The sequence below is a fragment of the Mixophyes fleayi genome, chromosome 9 (assembly GCF_038048845.1).
Source record: "Mixophyes fleayi isolate aMixFle1 chromosome 9, aMixFle1.hap1, whole genome shotgun sequence".
Lineage (NCBI taxonomy): Eukaryota > Metazoa > Chordata > Amphibia > Anura > Limnodynastidae > Mixophyes > Mixophyes fleayi.
In genome coordinates this window covers 36,354,350-36,376,838 of record NC_134410.1, presented here as the reverse complement: position 1 = coordinate 36,376,838, position 22,489 = coordinate 36,354,350, and the positions used below count along the sequence as shown (strand labels likewise).

The 22,489-nt window shown below is 40.5% G+C and overlaps 1 protein-coding gene across 2 annotated transcripts in view; it reads right to left on the bottom strand.

Annotated features, from left to right (window-relative positions):
* Positions 1 to 2,668: 2,668 nt before the first annotated feature.
* Positions 2,669 to 22,489, bottom strand: part of VGLL1 (vestigial like family member 1) — a 31,310-nt gene continuing 11,489 nt past the window's right edge. Inside the window, exons 2-5 of one of the 2 annotated variants that reach the window (XM_075187290.1) lie at positions 15,845 to 16,077; positions 9,049 to 9,465; positions 6,044 to 6,102; positions 5,218 to 5,295 (exon numbers count right to left, since the gene is read on the bottom strand). In XM_075187290.1, coding sequence (XP_075043391.1) covers positions 6,089 to 6,102; positions 9,049 to 9,465; positions 15,845 to 16,058 — 645 coding nt within the window. In that variant the 5' untranslated portion in view covers positions 16,059 to 16,077 and the 3' untranslated portion in view covers positions 5,218 to 5,295; positions 6,044 to 6,088. Of the gene's footprint in view, positions 5,296 to 6,043; positions 6,103 to 9,048; positions 9,466 to 15,844; positions 16,078 to 22,489 lie in introns of both variants that reach the window. The other variant, XM_075187289.1, reaches the window with a different exon arrangement.

The following is a 22,489-nucleotide window of genomic DNA, read 5'->3' as shown; positions in this document are numbered from 1 at the left end:
GCACGTACCCAAGAACGTTGCATGTTTCAGAGGCAGGCTACTCTGTGTATCATCTGCTTCACTAAGAGGCTTATTATTATTGGTATTATTAGTATTATTGTAGATTTGTAAAGCACCACAGTGCTCCACAGCGACGTACAGTAGGGAAGACAAGGACATACATAAAACAAGACATACGTAAAACAAGAACAGATAAAGCAGACAAAATGAATGGAGACAGGAAAACAAAGGGTATGGAAGACCCTGCTCATAAATGAGCTTACATTCTAAAGGGAAGAGAGCACAGCTGAAACAAGAGGAGCGAGTGTCGCTCAGAGTGGAGCTTGGTGAGTTGAGAGGGTGCATTAGTGTGAATAGTGTTATCGAGGATAAGGTCACCTCTAAAAGAAGGAGATGGGTTTTCAAAGAGTATCTACAGATTTGAAGACTGAGTGAAAGTCTGATTGAGCGTGGTAGGGGATTCCATAAGTGGGGAGCAGCACGGGAGAAGTCTTGAAGGCGGGAGTGAGAGGTGGTTATCAGAGACGAGACAAGGCACAGGTCAGGTACAATAACGCTGACAACCTGTTTGAAAAACCAAGAGATGTCATGGCTTATCCTGCTTGGACTCTCCTGAGGATATGTGATTTTTGATAACGCCACCAATATTGTTAGAGCATTACAGCGGGGGGAGGGGGGGGGAGGATTCCATCACATTCCCTGTTTTGCTCACACAATCAACTTGGTGGTACACAACTTTTTAAAAAATGACAATGACATGCAGGAGATGCTGTCTGTGTCCCTAAATATTTAGGGTAATTTTCGGGATTCTGCAACAGCATGTAGGAGAATGCAGCAGCTGCAAGAAGAATAGAATTTAGGGGGAATGTACTTTAGTCCAGCACAGAGGAGAATACTTTCCGTGTTGTGCAAGGTGCTGAAACCCCTTGCAGTAGTCAACTGTGAAGAGAGTGCAGACACTGTTAGCTTGAGTCAAGTGATTCCCTTAATTAGACTTTTTGAAAAGCAGCAAGAGAAATTGAAGGAGGAAATGAAACAAAGCAATTCCGCTAATTATGTTGGACTTGTAGATTAAGTACTTTGTTCGCTTCACCAGGAATAAAGAGTTATCAACATCTTGAAATCGGATCATTACATTTTGGCAACTGTGCTTGATCCTAGGTTTAAGAGCTATGTCTTTTCTTTCTTTCCAACTGACCCAGATTTCAAGAGATGCAATGCGCTCCTGGTCAGCAAGCTGACAGCTCAAGTGGTACATGACACAATGACATCTCCTCCTTCAGTTTCTCTGGAAATTGCTGCTAGGAAACAAGCTTTCCCAAGAAACCCAGTGGTGATGCAGATGAGTCTGCACAACATTTTGACCTTTGGTCTGGTCTAAAACAATTGCCCAAAAATCGTGACAGCTCTTCCGTAAAATGAACTAAAGATTCCATAAGGAAGGCCATTACTGGCAATTACATCAAAGTACACAGGCTTCTTTGATGGTTGATTCCAGCGGGGATGAATTAGTATTGTTTGAGGATGATGTACACACTGGTGAGGGTGAATATGATAACAGTGTAGATTGCAGGTGCTAGATCTAACTGAGAGAAGGGAGTTAGCTGATGCTGGTATGCTTGGTAATATTTTGGGTAGAATGGCATGTTGCCAATTTTATGATTTCCTACAGTAAACTTTCACCTTTATTAGCGAGGTGTTTTTTTCTTTAAAAAGGAACAAGCTTTTTATTTACATTTTTGTTTCCCTGACTTAAAACCACTATGCACTTCAACATAAACTTTAGCACATGAGGTAGAGGGATTAGTATCATCATGACTGAGACTGGAGAGTGACAAGAACAATGCCACCCCTCCTGTTTCTGTATGAGCTATGGCACAGTAGAATGTCACTGGAAACCTTTAATAACACTGACAGCCCTATAATTACAATTTCTGTTTCAGCACTGAACCCTGCCACCTCTCCTGTTTCTGTGTGAGCTATGGTACAGTAAATGTAACTGCAGATTTAGACCAAGACTATCAGCCCTATTATTTCTATTTCAGCAATGACAATTAGCAATGGAGCTCTCCTCTTTGTGTGTTACCTATATAACACAGTACAATGTGACTGTAGATTTAGAAGACCAAGCCTGCCAGCCCTGTTATTTCTATTTCAGCAATGACAATTAGCAATGGAGCTCTCCTCTTTGTGTTTTACCTATATAACACAGTAAAATGTGACTGCAAATTTAGAATACCAAGCCTGCCAGCCCTATTATTTCTATTTCAGCAATGACAATTAGTAATAGAGCTCTCCTCTTTGTGTTTTACCTATATAACACAGTACAATGTGACTACAGATTTAGAAGACCAAGTCTGCCAGCCCTATTAGTTCTATTTCAGCAATGACAATTAGTAATGGAGCTCTCCTCTTTGTATGTTACTGTAAAAGGACCTGTGGTAACGCCTTACATGCGCACGTTATCCTCCTATTCTGTTCTTAGATACACTCACTATAAAAATCACAATTTTATGCACTTTTCCTTACACAGTATTGCCTTACTCAGTCTTTTGACCACACTAAATAACACTTAAGCTTTACAGAACTATTTATCCAATAATCACTGTATCTCAGCAGTACTTCACAGTATATATTTGTTATAAATAACCAATACTCACAACATATGTATATATTTAAATCAAAGTATTTTACTGTTAACACAGAAAAGCTTGTATTCACAGTTCACACATATATCATAACATTGTATATCAATATAAAATTAACCCTAGGTTCACCACCTTTCTCCTTACACTATCCTTGATTTACATATGTATCCTTGATAAGAATCAGTATTTATAATATTGATTTAACTATCGCAGATATCAGACAATAGCTACACAGTTATATGTATATAAATAGTTAAATCCACATTACAAATACACATATAGCTTTATGAATATATATATATTAATGATACTTATCAAGTCCTTGTATCCTGGATCCAATTGTTTATCTGCAGTGTAGGGAATGTTCCTGCAGCATAGAATCCTTTTTTTTTGCAGCTTAGTGTAGGTTTTCTGTAGTATAATGTATATATTCTGTAGTGTAGTGTAATGTATCTTTTCTGTAGTGTAGTGTAATCCTTTAGAAAAGTATAGTGTAATATATATATCTTTTCTGTAGTGTAGTGTGTCCCTATTAGTGTAGTGTTCCTATTAACTCTTTCCTGTAGTGTAGTGTATTTTCTGTAGTGTAGTGCTCATTGTCCAGGGGCAGCAGGCAGCAAGAAAAGGGGGTAATCCCGGGTCTGGCTTTTTATAGTTCAGACCCGGAAACTCCCAGCCTCCCTAGCAGCAGTGTGTGCGTGTGTTCCACAATAAAAAGCAAGTGACCCTCCCAGTGTCCCAACACCCTCCTATGTCTCTGTTTGGTCAGTTTCAGATAACAGCTGTGATACCTGAGTTGTGTGTGGGGTTTTGCAAACACATGCAAAATAGCTAATGTTGCCATGTGGCTGGGAGGAGGGGAGATTCTTTGAACAATGCATGAAATGGCTTGAGAATCATATCATATGAGAAGATTCTTCAACAGTTACCTATATAACACAGTACAATGTGACTTCAGATTTAGAAGACCAAGCCTGCCAGCCCTATTATTTCTATTTCAACAATGACAATTAGCAATGGAGCTCTCCTCTTTGTGTTTTTACCTATATAACACAGCACAATGTGACTGCAGATTTAGAATACCAAGCCTGCCAGACCTATTATTACTATTTTAGCATGACAATTAGCAAAGGAGCAATGGAGTTCTCCTCTTTGTGTTTTACCTATATAACACAGTACAATGTGACTGCAGATTTAGAATACCAAGCCTGCCAGACCTATTATTTCAGCAATGGAGGAATGGAGCTCTCCTGAATGTCACTGGAGACTTTGAAAAACACTGCTACCCCTCCTCTTTGTTTTCTACCTATGACGCTGCCCAACTGCACTAGAGACTGTGCTCTATGCTCCTGAGAATGTAGACTATTCACTATTCCAATGTCTCATAAATACTGATGTATATTGGTCATGAAGTTCCTCAGTGATGTCATTGATTCCTAATTAATTGATCATCTGCATTGACATAAATATTGGCTCAGTAAGCACATTTGCTGTCTCCACCCCATGTAGGTGAGAGGTACAGTGTTACAACATATATCTTTAAAATAATACATCACAAAAACCCAATCATAAGGCCAGCATGGTAAACAGGCTAAACTGTAGGGTATTTTATCATGTGAAAGAGTAAACTTTTAAACAGTTATATTTTTTATTTTTATTTTAAATCCAGTATTTTTATTGAAATTTTTTAAGTTATATTTATTTTACAGTTTTATTTTTAAGAATTTCCTTTATTTTCTATTACATTTGTTTGACTTTTGAGTCATTTTCTTACCATTGAAATATATTACTGATAAAATCAAATATGTAATATACATTGCCATTTTGAAAATATATTACAAAAGAGAAAAGAAACATGAGAACGATAACAAATTTACACACAATATATACGTTGCAATCGACTTACAAAAACCTTATTCGACCGAGTGAAGCATTACAAAAATATATATTTTTTTTGTTCTGAATGTTTAAATGGAAATATATCAATTTGCTTGTTCTGCATAGTTTACAGTACCTACTGTTTATTCTACCAATGTAAACTGAAATAGTATCCCCGGACTTCAATGGAACAGCGGCCCCCGAATAGTCATCATGACAAGTGAGATAGAGATGTGCGAAATTTTACAAACTGTGCTGCAAAATATTTGTCTGACTCTATATATGGCAGCAAAATTGGTGGAATTTGGCCTTGTTCCCAATCATGCACCAACTACACCACACAGCAGCATTTATTGAGTCAATATTGGTCATTATCCCCGCTCTATACATAGACTATAAATTCCAAGAAACGCGCATTTACAAATTTGGTGCATTTTCCAGTACAATGTCCTTTACTAGTGCCGGATAAAGACCACACAGGGCCCTAGGAAAAATACTGGTGTGGGCCTCCTTCTCCTTCATATTTGTCAAAAACACAAAGCAAAAATAGGTTAGGTTAATCTGGGTCCCTCAGTGTCCACTGTGCCCTAGGCAGAAACCTAGACTGCCTAATGGATGATCGGATTATGTCCTGTACTATACATGCACCAAATATGATTTAATAACAAAACCAGTCAAACAAAAAATTGAAATACTTAATAAAAGTATAAATCCCTCCTTCGCTCTTGTGTATTGAAAAACTCTTTTCTTCTCTCCTGGGGATGAAGATCTAGGCAGGAGAAAAATAAAATAAAACAAATCATAAATCTTGTGGACATGTAATAATGTAACATTTGTGTTTTGCTTCTAAAAATAATTGAAAAGGAAGAAGCGATTGATGACTCAGGTACTTGACTTGCAAATTAACACCCCTGGAACGGCAATAGGAAACTTCAATTCTTTTTCTTTGAATGGGTTTTCAATCTTGATATCACCTGTGATGCATTAGCTTGTACGTAGTTTACTGCAACTTTTTCTCAGTGCATCGCATCAAACTTCTTTTTGTGTTCAGCTATGTACTATGTAATATGTCTATTTTGTATCATGCAGTTGAACGTTTTTATTTCTCCTGCCATTGTATATATAACAGAGCTACTAACTGAATACAAATATGTCCAATGCAGAGAACAAAGATTAATATCCAATCCTGTATTATTTATTAATAATATATTATTAATATTAATATCTGTCGAATATCTGAACGATATTGTGGCTGTATTTTGAATTGCACATAACTGTGCATACAACTTTAAAGTTAGCATATAGCTGTATACAGTACATGGCATCATAATCATCAACCAGCCCAACGAGGCACGTAAATTTACGCCTCCAAAAAGGCATATCCTTATGATATGAGACGCCCCTCTAAAGGGCGTGGCTGTTTATACGCAGTGTTTATTTAATTAACATACCTCCTAAAATTTGAAAACAAATATCATGGGCAAACAAGCCCCACCAAGGATGTTTCCAATACACACCTAGAATTCAGTCACCATTCCAATAGGCCACGCAACTTTTTGGGCTCAGAAATTAGGAGCTATTGGAAAGTATAAACCAAAGTGTTGACATTAGTGGGCTGAATACTTGCAGTCAAATTTTTTTTTTAAAGAGGAGTCGAATTCTCACTTAAGATTGGGTCAATCGATGAGACACACATACTTTCTTTTGGATATTAAATACTTTAAAACAGTTACAGTGCACATTCCTAGTGATGTATTAATCTAGGGCTATTAAGGACACATGGACTACGAGAAAATGGCAGCTGCAATATGTAGATTTCATGCGACAAAAACTCTCTTGGGCAAAGCAAATCATATAGGAGACTAAGGGGTATATTTATTAAACTGCGAGTTTGAAAAAGTGGAGATGGTGCCTATAGCAACCAATCAGATTCTAGTTATCATTTATTTAGTACATTATACAAAATGACAGCTAGAATCTGATTGGCAACATCTCCACTTTTTCAAACTCATAGTTTAGTAAATATACCCCCAAGACACATATGGTAACATCCAGTTGTCAGAACAAGGACATTAGTCACGGTCTTCTGGGTAAACATAGTTTTTCTGAAAATTAAGGGATGGTTAGACAATACATTCCATCCTGTTTTATAAAATCAGAAATATTTTTTAATTATAGTTAAACTTTAAAACCATGGACACAATGACATGTAAAGGGGATAATTGTATAGTTAATGTACAATGTATTTTAGAGAATGCACTAGGGCAGGATATATGTACCATACCATATTTATTCTACTAGGCATTTTACATATGTAATCCCTCTTCAAAATCCTACAAAGATCATTTTTTGCAGACCCATAGTAATGAAACAAGTTGTTTATATGTGGCAGTTTTCACAAAAGTGTTTTGCCTACAATAAGTCACATGCATTCCATTAGGCGACACTTTCAATATGACTCAGGTTGCATGAGTCTGCTCATTGTGTATACACATAAAGATCTTCATTTACAGTTAGGAGCAAACCAAAAAGGAGCAAATCCTGGACAAACCATGTTGCAATGCAAAAGATGCAATTGCAGTTATTTATTTTTGAATGCATGGAGCATACTGGCTGCTTTTGAATGTAGCTCACGTATACTTGAGAGCTTTAGTTTTACACTGCAATTGAACTGGTACATGCCCCATCCCAACTCTAAATTTATCAGCACATTATAAATTTACCCCCTCTCTGTAGTGCAAAGTGGCCTTGCCAAAGTGCAAATTTGCTCCCTTTTTTGCTTTGCGCCTTTCTCTAAATAAATGTTGTCCAAAGACACACAGGTCATGTGAACATAATAGTTGTTTTTTTACAAAACAGTAAAAAAATAAAAAAGACAGGCCTTGTTTTCGTAGATAGCTACTGCTATATTGCTCCAGTTGTAAAAAATATATTATCTGCTACTGTTACTTGGATAAGTTGGTAAAGAGGGAAATTAATTAATTAATTAATTAAATAAAAAAAAGTAGGGACTACAGGAACGGCTGTGTTTTGAAAATAAGTTAGTTGTAAAGAGCACTGAAGACGTACAGAAAGCACAATAAGTTAAGAGGAAGGGAAGCTACTTTCTTCAGTGGAAGGGTTTGACACAGTCCTCTCTATACGTCTACCCCCATTGCCTCTTCAGTTGAATGACATAAACAGTTTTTTTAACCCCTTCAGTGCTAGATGACCCCCTAAAGATGTATTTAAGGGGGTTAAAAACCACACAGATCACTTATCATCACGATATGCGGGTTTTCTGACCCTGCCGAAGTAAGGAATATTTCCTGCATTAGAAACGCATGCATGAGTTCCATCATGTGCTTGAAAAACATACAGTCTAGAAAAGACCAGGTATAGGGAGGCTCTTTTAGAGCCTCTATCGCCATATTTCCATTGCACTTAGAAAGCTTATTTGAAAGGCCTATTTATTTTTGCCTAATGCCCATTTTTAGATATGTGGTGAGCCCAAAAGTGCTCAGCACAAGGATAAGAAAATCCTCAGGAGCAAATAGCTTTTTAAAAACCACCAGCATCAGGTATATGAGATGGGGGTGGGAGCACGACATCTGCAGATGACTGTATATACCCCTCCCTCCAAAGATAGAAGAGTCACCACCATATCCTGTACGAAAGAACATATCTGATCAGTGGAATAAGTTAGGTAGGAATTTTTCAAAAGTGACTCTTTGTTTCAATTGCCAGTGATATAGCGCGTGAACCTCACCAAGATGTCTGGCTGCGCACATTGCCGGCAATTACAGTAAGAATTCACATTTACATATGTGCTATTAATGCTTTTTTTTAGGGTGATGTTATGCGGGTGTTTTAAACAGTAGCGGTTTTCCATCTGGAAAAACATTAGCATTGATATTTGTAACAGATCAAAGTGAACATGGAAAACTCCTCCCCTGTCACATGGGAGAAATTAAGCTCTCAAGAAGAATACAATGTTTTTGGAGGTTCATCACTCTCACCTTCGGAGAGGAAAAAGTCATTGGGCCTGATTCATTAAGGAACTGAGGCAAGATTTTTAGTAAGTTTTCTTAAGTTTTCTGGACAAACCCATGTTGCAAAGAAGGGGTGTGTAAATTAGTTTATTATTTTGCACATAAGTTAAATACTGGCTGCTTTTCATGTAGCACACAAATACTTGATAGCTTATTTATACAATGACATTTAAAGTTTATATTTGTGTGCTACATGAAAAACAGACAGTATTTAACTTATGTGCAAAATAATAAACTAATTTACACCCCTTGCATTGCAACATGGTTTTGTCCAGAAAACTTAAGTAAGAAAACTTACTCAAATTCTTGCCTAAGTTCCTTAATTAATCAGACCCATTTTTCTTTACTTAAACACATCATCATACTATCTATTGAGTGTTATGAAGCCTAGCGCTTTACTGCCCGGAAATACATTCAAAGCCCCCATGTGACATCACATTTAGGATAGATTTTGGAGAGATTTTAAACCATGAAACTGCAGACACTCTTACCTGCTTGCGAGTTTATCCTCTGACTCATATTTTCTGGTATGGGAGAGCCACTGGCTGCCGATGTTTGAAGGTCTGGTTTTGACATTGACTCCTGCAGAGGGCCTGGATATCTCTCAGGTTGTAGGAGATTGAGAAATGAACCACATTTTCCATCGGGACCTGGATGAACCATTTGAAACTCTGGTACGGCATGGTGGTGATAGACTGAATTAAGGTGATTGGGTGGTCCAAAGTGGTGGAAATGCCATAAATCTGAAGGCTGGGTATGATGCTGTTGGTGCTGCTGGTATACTGCAGCTGATGGGTAGTGCTCAGATGATGAGCTCAGTGGTGATAATACAGGAGATGTCATCCTAACGGGAGGGTTGGCGTGATAGGGCTTTGTCCAGTTGAAATCTTCCACCATCATGTTATTTGCTGGAAGGACAACAATAAATATTATACTTTCTTTTTTTAAAAGGCTGAAATGATCCATCAAGCACCTATCTGTGGCTAATCCATAGTGCACGTCTCTAGTTGTATAGCTCTGTAGAATTAAATAGCAATATGATAAATCACAGTGGAAGAAACCATTGTGTGGGGTAGTAATTTACTAGCAATTATTAACATCACTAAGGCATGATAAAATGCTTTGACTGTGTATCATTCGGCAGAGTAGCAAAAACATCATAATTCAAGGCTATGGAATGACATATAGAATGTGACAGGAAACAAATTGGCTTAATAAAAACGAAGGTCTATAAAGGAAAATTGAATATATACATCTATATATGGTCAAGGCCGCCAAGAGAAATTTTGGGCCCCGGTACAGCAACTACTTGCTACTTCCGAAGCCACTAAGGGGGCGTGTCTACACCAGGTTAGTGACTCCTCCCACTACTTGTATATAGTATGACAATTTATTGTGCCAATTGAATAATCTGTAGGTAATTTGTTCTACCTATGAAAGTACAGACTACAATGTATGATCGCTGATTTCTCAGGTCTATTTAATCAACTACAATCACTGACACTGAACTGATGTTATCATGAATATGGCAGCCTTCAGTGAACGGCTAATTTTATTTCATTAGTAAGCTGAGCTGTTCTGACAACCAAGAAAAGGTATGCTAGTATAATGCAGCCTTAAAGAGTAAGTAAATCCACTATTTGACTATAACATATGTCAATAGCTGTGTATCCCTGAGCTAATTTATATACATGAAATAACTAGATTTTTTTTTACTTAACTAAATATGGCCAACATGCTCTTTTTCACTCCAGCGCAGCAGGCAGACAAACTGCATACTTTACAACCATCCTGATTTAGGCATCATCCGACAGTCAATCTGCCAGGAAGCATTGGGCGGCTGCTGCACGCACCTGAAACTAGTGCTGCAGTTAATAGGTCTATTGTAGGGGTGGGGCGGCAAATTGCTTCGCACCATGCCACCAACCTGGCGTGACCGGTCACCCTTTTTTAATCGCCACAGGTTTGTACCGCAACCAATGTTGAGAAGTAAGAGACAGTCTTGCAGAATTGCTTTGCAGAAATGATGTCACAGCAACTCAAATGACTGCAGTCCCAACGTTTTGACCTGCGTCGGATCCTGATTGAGCTGCTTATAATGGAATGAGGAGGCAACGCTTTATTTTTTTATAGAGTTGCAGTAGAGTGTCAGGTTAACACTGAATAATGTATTTTGCCTACATGGTTCTTATCTGAAAATTTCAATTATAGGGTTAAGTCGCCCGTTAACTGAAACAAATGAAAAATATATATTTTGTTGTACTGCCTGCAATCTGGGCTTCTTTACTTTGTTGGTCACGCACACCCTGGTTGTAAAATTGTTTTCAGGTTTACGCACACCCAGGGGCAGGCTGGGCTAAAGGGCAGAGGGGCATCTGCCCCCCAGGTCAGTCCCATAGTGGGCTACCTTGGGCTGGGTCACTGAGCCACCTGCATTTTATTCCCATTAAAATAGGATGCTGAGTCGAGTCTTGCCCCCGAGCTAAAATTTGCCAGCTCTCCACTGCGCACCCCGATAGGCAATTGGTTCATTGATGCTCTGAATGCTCCCATTTGGCCACCCCATGACACCAAGTATGTCTCTCTTCAATCTGTCCTGCTCTTGAGATACAGTTTGTTACCTATATTTCTTTGAGCTTCTTGGTTATTCGACTAATTTATTCATCCATGCTCTCAAAATTACACACAAAAACTAATTTCATAAAAAGAGGGACATTAAGGGGGTATGTAAACGCCTATTATTCTCACTTTTTCAGTTAATGGAGTTGAAGATATAGAGGTAGATTCAATTCCCCGCACTGTTCTTTAGAATGACGAGGGGACGCGTATCATTACAGTTACTACTGTAATTGATGCACATTATTACCGTTACTACGTTAATTGATGCCCATTATTACCGTTACTACTGTAATTGATGCACCTTATTACCATTACTACGGTAATTGATGCGCCTTATTACCGTTAGTACAGTAATTTCAACGCTGATTTTTGCTCACCGCGAGCAGAAATCTGGGTTCAAATTACCGTACTAATGGTAATGATTCGCGCCCCATGTTGTTCTAAAGAACAGCGCGGGGAATTGAATCTACCCCTTAAAATATATTTTGTCACGTATTTATGAGCATGACAAAATATGATAATATGTTTTGATTGGTTGAGATGTTTTATTAATAAGCAGAGTTAATTCATCAATATCGCTTTCTACATATTCTACATATTGTGCTGATATTTTATATGGGGACATCCATGTGAGCACACAGGACTGTAATGAGTTCAACAATGACAGATCCATACCCCAAAATACTCTACAAAACTGGTACAGGGCTGCAGCTCATTCAACTTAACCCAAACAACACACACTAAGCAACAGGACATGTTTCAGGACATTTCTCACTGGTGCATTTCGGAGGGGACTACATGTGTCCAGGGCCGGATTAACCATAGGGCTAACTGGGCTACAGCCCAGGGGCCTATGGCATCCAGGGGGCCCTTGAAAGTGCTCAGCAGCAGTATTGATGAGTCGGGGCGGGGGCACCCCCGGCGCAATCAGTGCTGCTGAGCACTTTCACTGCGGTCCTTCTCCGGCGCGCTGTAGTCTCCTTACTGAGGAGATCTCGTGAGTCTCACTCTCATGAGATCTTCTCAGTAAAGAGCGTACAGCGCACTGGAGAAGGAGGTAAGTGCCGGGTGGGGGGCGCGGGCAGCTCGGATCACGGGGGGGGGGGGCGCAGGCAGCTCGGATCACAGGGGGGGGCCTCGCGGGGGAATGGAGGCCCCCTTAGCCCAGGGGCCTCCATTTCCTTAATCCGGCCCTGCATGTGTCTGGAATTCCCACAAGTCAAAAATATTGCCCTAAAAATGCTAAGAACGTTAATAGAAATAAAGCAGCTGATATCAGGTATTGATGCAAATCCCTGCCATTCAAACTATATAATATTGTGCAATGTAGTTTGTTTACTAGAGCAGGATTCCATATATGTCATTCTGTTTTGTATATTATATGTATGCATCAACAATGTAACCCTTGACAAAAAGTATTTGAATGGTTCCCATGAAAATCATGTGTTTACCCCTGTAGTAGCTTGCATTCAAACTTTAAGAGGATGGTAAAACTTTAAAGGGGCGACGATCGGCCAGGGGACTGAGCAGCAGGTCATACCTGGCCGAAAAGAGAATACCAGGGTATAATGTGAGTCAATGACATGATGCCGACTTTCAATCCTACGGTGCCATTTGTGATAAATATTGCAATGCAGCTGGTGGTAAAATAGACTATAAAGGTGTATACAAGTTTATTTTAGAGCCACCTGCTCAAATTTACTGATCAAAAAAAAATATTTTTTAAATGTATTTTTTTTATAATTAGTTCATAAGTGGTATTAGGATAAAGCAAATAATGAAGTTCATTGCTTGCTACACACCATAGGTAATTTTAAAATGTTACTGAAAAATTGGGATTAACTGTGATCGCAAAAACTACAAGCTCTTAATCACACTTTCTTTTGCCCTAAGCAAGTTAATGGAACTACTCTAGCCAAGTCTGTTCTATAGATTGTTATACCAATTATCACACTATTTAGCTAACCATGATATTACTGTAAAATGTTACTGTGCTCTATGATAATAGACCATTCTCCACCTTGGACAATGTGATAACAGCCACCTGGTGGCCAGTAATGTTACTGATGAAACACATAGAGGTTCTAAGCTCAATATTCTGAATGAGTAATCACTGCAGGGAGAATGTGAGTTGATGTCGGCACTATTAAGAAGCTGGTGGCAGCTGGAGCCAATATCTGTGTTCCAGCAATGTGGCCGTGAGAAGGGTGATTAAATATAGACAGGGGGTCAACTAAGTGATTTGCACCTGGCCCCTCTAATCTTCAGTATATTATACCCCATTCATACTGCACCAAAAACCTGGGTTTTTGCAGAGGCACGCTGAAAAACCCGAGTCTTGGTGCAGTATGAATAGTCCAACCACAAAATCCTGGGTCTAAAATCCCGGGACTTAGACCCGGGATTTTGCGAGGGGTAATTGCCGTGTTGGACCCCGCTAGCCTGCAGTTGTTAGGAACTTACCTTGTCCCCGTTCCGCTGCGCTGTCAGCGGGAGCTGACAGCGGTGTCCATATCTTCAGCGCTGCTTCTGTTAGCGCTGCCGCACTTCCTGCTTCTCTCTGCTGCTGATCATGTGACTCCTGGGCGGGGAATTCAAACTACTATATCTTCCCTGCTCTGACACGCTGCCTGTGTCAGAGCAATGTGTTTCCTGTTCCTGGCTACAGTTCCTGTGTCCTGACTCCTGTGATCCTGCTCCCTGTTTACCCCTCTATTCCTCCTACTCCTGTGTACCTACCTGGCTGTGACCGACTATTCTCTGGATCTCCCTCTGGCACCGTATACCTGATACCTTCTGTGTACCGACCCGGCTGTGTTACCGACTATTCTCTGGATCTCCCTCTGGCACCGTATACCTGATACCTTCTGTGTACCGACCCGGCTGTGTTACCGACTATTCTCTGGATCCTGCCACGCACCCATTGCCTCCGTGCATCTACCGGTTACTGTTCCAGACCTACTACGCCTGGAATTCACGGTTAGTGCCTGTACTTGCACCGCATTGTCTATCTTCTTGTCTGCCTGCCATCACTTAGAACTTTCTCCCTTACGTCAGTAGGCTAATCTGGGGGCCGCGACCTGCGGTTCTTCGGCAGCTAAGCCCACACTACCTTGCGGTGGTTCTTGGTGAAGACCGGAAGGCCGTTAGACTCCGCGCCCTAGGTAAGCCTGTGCTAATACTGACTAAGGCATCAAGATCGTAACAGCAGTATGAATGGTGCAACCCGTGTAATTCCCGGGTCTCACCATTCATACTGTAAAAAAAAAAATTGTGAAGACTAGAAATGACGTCATTTTAGTACCCAGAGGTCCCCCTAACAGCCTGCAACGCACCGGAGACACCGCTGGCTGAAAATAAGTTAAGTAAACATTTCTTATGTATTTTTTTTAATTAAAATCTTTTTTTTCACTTTTTTTTTTCTAAAACCCGGGTCGGGCAGGTGCAGTATGAACCCGCCCGACCCGGGAATCTTGTTATCTTTACTGCCCTGTGCCCCGGCTATATCCCGGGTTAACTACCCGGGATATTGCCGGGGCGGCAGTATGAAAGTGGTATTAATGACAAAAGTTGTTCCCTGACAATAGTGAGGAGAATTGATTTTCATGGAGTAGCCGTGTTTGTGTGAAAGGCAAACTTAAGAAGTACAACATGTACTCTGAGTGCAGGACAGTAATAAGCCATGACGGTCATGTACAAATAACATTGGTAGTCACATTTTCACTGTAACTTACTGGGCAGGTGGCTACCATAAACACAGCAGAAGGAGGAGGGCATCCCACTCTTACTACCTGCACTATAAGCCCAGTCTCTAGCCAGTCCATTGTACTATAATCTAGGTTCAACCAAAGTAGTGCCATCCACTGCTCGATCTCCAGATTACACAAACAAAACCATATTAGTTATACTTACAGCTTTAGGAGGAGGAGGGCACCAGGCCACGGAGATGAAGTGAAACAATACATATAGGCTTCCTAATTGATTCCCAACATTAGATTTGGATATGGGCCTACAAACTGAAAATGTTTATACCTAATTCCTTAAATTTAAAGCGATAGTTCCAGATTGAAATTGATGATCATATCTGCACATTGCTAATACCTACAGTAACAAGGGTTACATGAGTACAAGGGTAGGCTGCCTCAGGTGACAGGGGGTAAATGCCCTTCCAGAGGCGGAACTAGCGAGCTGTGGACTCCGGTGCAGGAATACGGGGAGGAGGGAACCGGGGCCCACAGTTCGCTAGTGCCCCGTGCAGCAGGCCCCATTATCTCCATGGGCCCCGGTGCGGCGCTCCTGCTGCACCAATGGTAATTCCGCCACTGCGCCCTTCTTATCTACAATATAATAACCACATGGATAAGAAAGGATATCAGCTAGGACCACTCTCTTTCTGGACCGACCTACACTTCAGGGCTGAGGGTTGCCAGGCCTCTCGTAAAACAAGCATTTTTACTCTATCATCATCACCATTTATTTATATAGCGCCACTGATTCCACAGCGCTGTACAGAGAACTCATTCACATCAGTCCCTGCCCCATTGCAGCTTACAGTCTAAATTCCCTAATATACACAGAGAGAGAGAGAGAGAGAGAGAGAGAGAGAGAGAGAGACTAGGGTCAATATTTGATAGCTCTATACTTATATGTGTGTCCATTGATACTTACTGTTCTTCTGAAGAAAATCACCACCTCTGTTTTTTGTACTTAAGTCCTGTGGGTCCTTTGTATTCCTTAGTGCTCTAGAAAAGTGCTCATCAACTACACTGTTAATGTCCCCTTGATAATAGGTGAAAACTACACAACGTGATCCCATCTCTGTCGTCTTCACAGGCTGCTCTTTAGTCCTATACTCCACCGGGCTGTCCCTTAGATCATCCATTCTTCAAGCCAGTCAAAGCCTGTGGGCAAAACATAACAAAATGTAATCTTTTTATTCTATAATGCTCATGATCAATACATTGTTCACCATACAATGTGGAATTGCCAAAGCTAGTTCTATCTTGTTTTCAATTTGCCATTGTTGGCCAGATGATGAATATAAAAATGTCATTCAAAATGACAGATCACCGTTTAAATTGAGATAAACATCATTTCATGTCACAACAAGTGATAGTGGTAGATTTATGTAAAGAACCATAGGATTTGTATGCTCTGTATACTGAAATATATGCTTATTGTTCAAATAAGATATGTTTTGTATGACTGTTTGTGTTGAGTGGATAATCCCATTATAAAAGAAGCTTGGTGATGTCATGCAAGTATTCTACTATTCTACCACTGGGGGAGCTGTTTGCAGTCATGCAACTAAATGCCCAAAATGAAAACATTTATTTTAAATGGCATCGTTCATATACCTGTAAGAGTAAATCTGTATTTTAGACTGACTTATATCACTTCTACAATTCTGGTTATTACTAATTGTGTATTTAATTTGAGAATTTTTGTTTCTGATTATGATGAGCTTATAAGCTAATAAGTGTACAACTTAATACTTCTCTACCACTGGTACCCCCACTGCACACCTCCGAACATTGCAGATTTGGTAACTGGGATCTTTCTGTTCATGTCTGATCTCCACAAACCAAGGCACAACATACACCATGCACTTTGACTGTTGGTTAACGCACCCTAAATAGTGAAGCCAAACCCGTGTTAGCAGAAGAGATCAGTACTTTCTAACCTACATTGGGATTTTTGTTGGGTATGTCACCAAATGGACCCACACACTCGGAAACTGCGGGGTACTTCATTACAAGCCATGCCTCAGGGGGTACCATGGGAGATGGATAGATGCATGGCCTATTTCTTCTCCAACTTTCAGTTTTAGTACCTATGACAGCTTTTACCACTTAGGGGCCAACTCTACAAAATGGTAGAAGTGTGTAAAAACTCTGTAGAGAAGCAGTGTCAATAGTTTTCTTTCATTGTACTTTCACTCCTTCATAGGTGAGAAGATTATGTATCTGTTGTCCTTCATATACAGTAGGACAGTTAGTTAGACCCTATTACTTATCCTTAATCAAGCACTGCTATATGGCATTAGAAGGCTTTCAATGGGCAGGTTAAAAAGAGGTTAAACTATGTACAGCATGCATAGGTGGTAGAGGAGGTGCTAGGGCACACATGCCTGACAGCATAAACAATTCAAGATCATTTTAAGTTACTTTTATTTCTTTGAACAGATGAGACACGGTGGAGTAAGGAAGTTCTGTAGCTATGTGAGTGAAAGGAGTGAGGGAAGATCAGGAAAAATGGTTGATGGGGCAAAATGCTTAAGCCAGAAAGGGCTCCAGCAAGAGCTAAGCTAAGCAGTGCACACTCCCCAAGGAGCAAGAGGTTTGATAACCCCACTCTCCACAGGTCACTGTTATTAGTACAGATGAGAACTAACACAAACATGGACAGAGCTTCCTTGAGCACAGATGTGGTTGATGAACTCAGCAGTATTGTGTATATACCACTTTAGCTGGCCATTTGGCCTCACATAGAAGATACCAGCAGTCCAATGACAGATCTCTCCATATGACAGCATGGTGGCTTAGTGGTTAGCACTTCTGCCTCACAGCACTGAGTTTGATTCCCGACCATGGCCTTATCTGTGTGGTTTGTATGTTCTCCACGTGTTTGCGTGCGTTTCCTCCCACACTCTAAAAACATACTAGTAGGTTAATTAACTGATATCAAATTGACCTCTCTCTCTGTATGGTGCGTAATTTAGACTGTAAGTGTCACTCACCGGACCGTGAGTGCCTCTGCTCTTGTGCGTGGTTCTCTCTCCTTCCTGCCGGCACCTGCCCTGAGCCGCGGCCGGCTGCCATCTTGATAGGACTGCGCATGTGCAGGATCCCTGAACTCTTATGACCTTGCTTTTAACTTAATTGGTGGATCAATCACCTCTCCCTATTTAAGGCACCTGTGGCCTTTGTATTATTGCCTGATCTTGATTCTCACTCCCTGTGAGTCTCTGAAGGTGTTCCCTGTGTCCTGCTCGTGTCTTCTGTTTCCTGCTGGATTACCTGCTCTGCTCATCGGCGGTTCCCATACCCGCTACAGACTCCTAGCTCTCCTGCTCGTGTCTTCTGTTTCCTGCTGGATTACCTGCTCTGCTCATCGGCGGTTCCCATACCCGCTACAGCCTCCCAGCTCTCCTGCTGTGTCTGCACCAGGACAAGCCTCTCTACTCAGCGGCGGTATGCATACTTGTTATTGACTATTAACTGTTATCCTGCATATCTGCCTTGGACAAGTTTCTCTACTCAGCAGCGGTATACATACCCGCTATAGACTATTAGCTGTTACCCTGCATATCTGTTTGGACAAGCTCCTCTGCTCTCCAGCTGTATACATACAACCATAGACTATTACTATTACTCTACTTACCCGCACCTGGACAAGTCCTCACCTCCTCGCAGTGGTACAACTTGCTATCTGCAGACCACTGACTTCCCAGCTACCTACCTGCACCTGGACAAGTCTTCCCATCACAGCAGTGGTACAACTTGCTATCCGGAGACCACTGACTCTCCCGCTACCTACCTGCACCTGGACAAGTCTTCCCATCACAGCAGTGGTACAACTTGCTATCCGCAGACCACTGACTCCTCCGCTACCGACCTGCACCTGGACAAGTCTTCCCATCACAGCAGTGGTACAACTTGCTATCCGCAGACCACTGACTCTCCCGCTACCTACCTGCACCTGGACATGTCTTCTCATCACAGCAGTGGTACAACTTGCTATCCGCAGACCACTGACTCCTCCGTTACCTTCCTTCACCTATTCACGTCCGCCCGGCTCTTCTTGGTTGATACCTGCCTCTGCACTATAGTTGCAAGTCGCTGACTTTCCTACCATTATAGCTGCGAGTCGCTGACTCCTATCTACTCCATTGACATTCTCTCTCCACCTGCTGTTGTATAACGTTCCTACTATTCACCCTACTGCCCAGAGGATCGCTGTGTAAACCCCGCCCCTCTGGTAAGCATTATCATCTGGTGAATCCTGGGTAGAACTCCTAGTGCCCGTGACAGTAAGCCCCAATGGGGCAGGGACTGATGTGAGCGAGTTCTCTGTACAGCGCTGCGGAATTAGTGGTGCTATATAAATAGCTGATAAAGATGATGGCTTTAGGAGCATAACTATGTTATGACCATTTGTATTTTAAGTAGATGTTGTCAATAGGGCAATTAGAGATTTCTTTTAACTTATCATTTATTTCATGGCTTGGGGAGATTCCAGGCACCTGCATCCACTCCTAAACCTCCTCCTGTCAGTCATAGAGTGGGAGGCATTTATTTTTGCAGCAAGTCATTGTTCACTTTATAAACCTGAATATAAATGAATTATAAAGGCAGTATAATTTCTTGGTTTCAGAAAAAAAAAGGTCAGGAAACACATCAGCTGTCACTGGAATCACTATCTCTATAATCATGGATCAAAGAGTAACGCAGCAATTCACACACTCTAAATGCAGGTATAAACTACTAACAACTAAGTATAATTATCTCACTTACAAGGAAAACCTTGACTGAAACAAATGCAAAAAGTTAGCAATGTGAACAAATCTCCTACCCAGAAATATATGTTGTTACTTATGTGTATGGTATTGTGTCAATTTTTTTATTAACAAAATAAAATTATCATTGGACTAGAGTTGAAAAAGGTTGTTAAATTGTGAGATAGTTAAACTGACATTTATTCACTGTTATAAACAAGGCTGTTTTTCTGTTGATCTGAGACCCGGTTCCAGAGAGAGTTAGGCCTGTCCACTGTGTCAGTAAACTGTTATACCCACTTAATAACTCCAAGCACTGTGATTGGTAGTTAGTGCTGCTCATTCGCCAGTCACAGTGCTGGAAGCTCTCCTCATTTTGATTGGTGAATGAACAAGGCTATCTACCAATTAGAGTGTTGGGAGATGTCTACAGCAATTTAAGTGGCAAAGGAACAGAATTATATACCATTCAGATGCCCAGGAGCTGGCAACTCGTCATGGCAGCTAACTGGCACTTCCTGTACAACACACCCTTGAAAAACATCAAAGGACTGCAGAAGCCTTAAGCATACACTGTGTTGCCACCAGATATCTAGGGTCCGCTTTGTATTGCCACAAGAGATTATGGGTCAGCATTATACACCCACCACTCTCTGTAAAGCCACAAGAGTCTGCAGTACCTTGTAGATTTAATAGAGCATTGTCAAAAGACAATGCAGTTTGTTTTTTGCTGCAATAAGTGGTCCAATTCGTGGATCATTCCAGCTATCCAACAGCATGGGTTTGGTTGCATTGGCTGCCTGTTTTTCAACAAATCCAATATAAAATTGTTCTACTAACATACAAGGCCATCAACAAAATTGCACCGACATACATCTCCTCACTTGTCTCAAAATATTTCCCAACTCGACACCTCTGTTCTGCACAAGATCTGCGTCTCTCTTCCAATCTCATCACATCCTACCATGCTCGGTTACAGGACTTTTTTCGGGCTGCACCCAATTTATGGAATTCACCTCCTCGCACCACAAGACTTTCCGCTAGTCTATAAACCTTCAAGAGTTCTCTGAAAACCCACCTCTTCAGACAAGCTTATAATATTCCTCTGCCACCCTCTTAATCCCCCTAGTAGCACCCTCTATACAGCTAACACAAGATAACAACCCTCTGACCAACATAGTTGTGTGACTGAGCATACAGCCCACTAAATACTTTGTAACCTCTGCATTCTAGCTGGACATATATTCAATATAATGTAGCACTTACTCTTGTGTATCAAACCATTGTCCCAGAGATTGTAAGCTTGCCCTCTTACTTCTCTGTATGTATTACCCAGTATTATTTTATTACTGTTTGTTCCCAATTGTAAAGTTCTACGGAATCTGCTGGCGCTATATAAATAAATGTTGATGATGATGGGATGGGGATTCATCTTTCTTTTCAGAAAATCAGCACTGGTTGTTAAAAGTTGTTATATTGGCTAGTTGTTGAGCAAAACTACTAGCCAAGATAAGGGATCCAACGGATTTTGGCCTGTTTTGGGTTCACAAATCTATTTGCGAAAATCAAAGCAAATGAATTATTAAATTCATATTATTCAGTCAATAATAAGATGGTTTGAAAACACTTGTGTATAATTCAGCTGCTATATTGTTGAAACAAGATTCGAACTTGTCAGCACTATACAATATTCTTTCAACAAAGTAAAAAAAACTAACACTAATCCTGAATACCTGCCAATGTCTAACATAGTAAATAGGTCATGGAGAGAGCCCAGACTTCTATCATTTCAAATGCAACTCACAAGTAGGTAGGTTAGAAATTTTTATATACTTATTTGCTTCTCCAGAACGAAGCAGAAAAGCTATCAACGACAACTTACAAATCAATATTATCAAAGGAGGAATATGATTTGTTTTAAAACAAATTGCCTGTTAAATAATTCAAAATACTTGATTATGGCTCCAACCTACCCCATCCCCCCCATGGTACAAGCTGGACAATGGTTACCGGGACGCAGAACTACAGTAGTTGTACAACAAACGCGTAGGATTGAGGAAATTTTTTTAAACGAATGGGTGGTAGATTTTCACACCAAACTTATGACAACGGCAATGATGATTTATAGTAAAACATAGTGTGAAGTTTAAAACATAATACATTTAGTAAGATACTGCATACAATAATTTATTTTCTGTCATATTTTTCCCTTTTCTTTCTCTATCCACTCTGCACTCATCTTTTATATGTAAAGTACTTCTGGAATTAGCAGCCACGTTAAATGTAAAATTTCATTGAGTGTTATTTCTAAGGAACTACTTTTACTTCATACAGCTGATATAAGACAATAAGGGGCATATTCAATGTGCCGCGATGTTCCTCTGCGCACGGTCTCTGGTACTACAGTACCTGAACAGCGCAGATTTATCCTTGCCCCCCATTGGGGGATGAAGAGAAATCCGTGATGTCACTTCGCCACAGAGTGCTTTTGTGACCATTCCGGAGGCTCTCTGTGGCTAACTGAATATGAACCTAAGGGTCAAAAGCCAACCTGGATATTGTCTACCAAGGGTGCTAACACTTTCCCCGGCCTTACACTTGTGAATATCCAACTGAACATGCCTGAATGCGCTTCTTGGTCCTCCATTCTCCCCCAAAGAAAAATGATTGTTGCCTGTTGTAATATATGTACTGTTATTATTTATGCAAATGTTTCTGCGATAAATACAAAGGTCCAAAAGAAAAGACAAAATCGCACAACTGCCAGTCTTGTTCCTACAGGTGATGTGTATGGTAGAGATAAGTGACATTTTCAA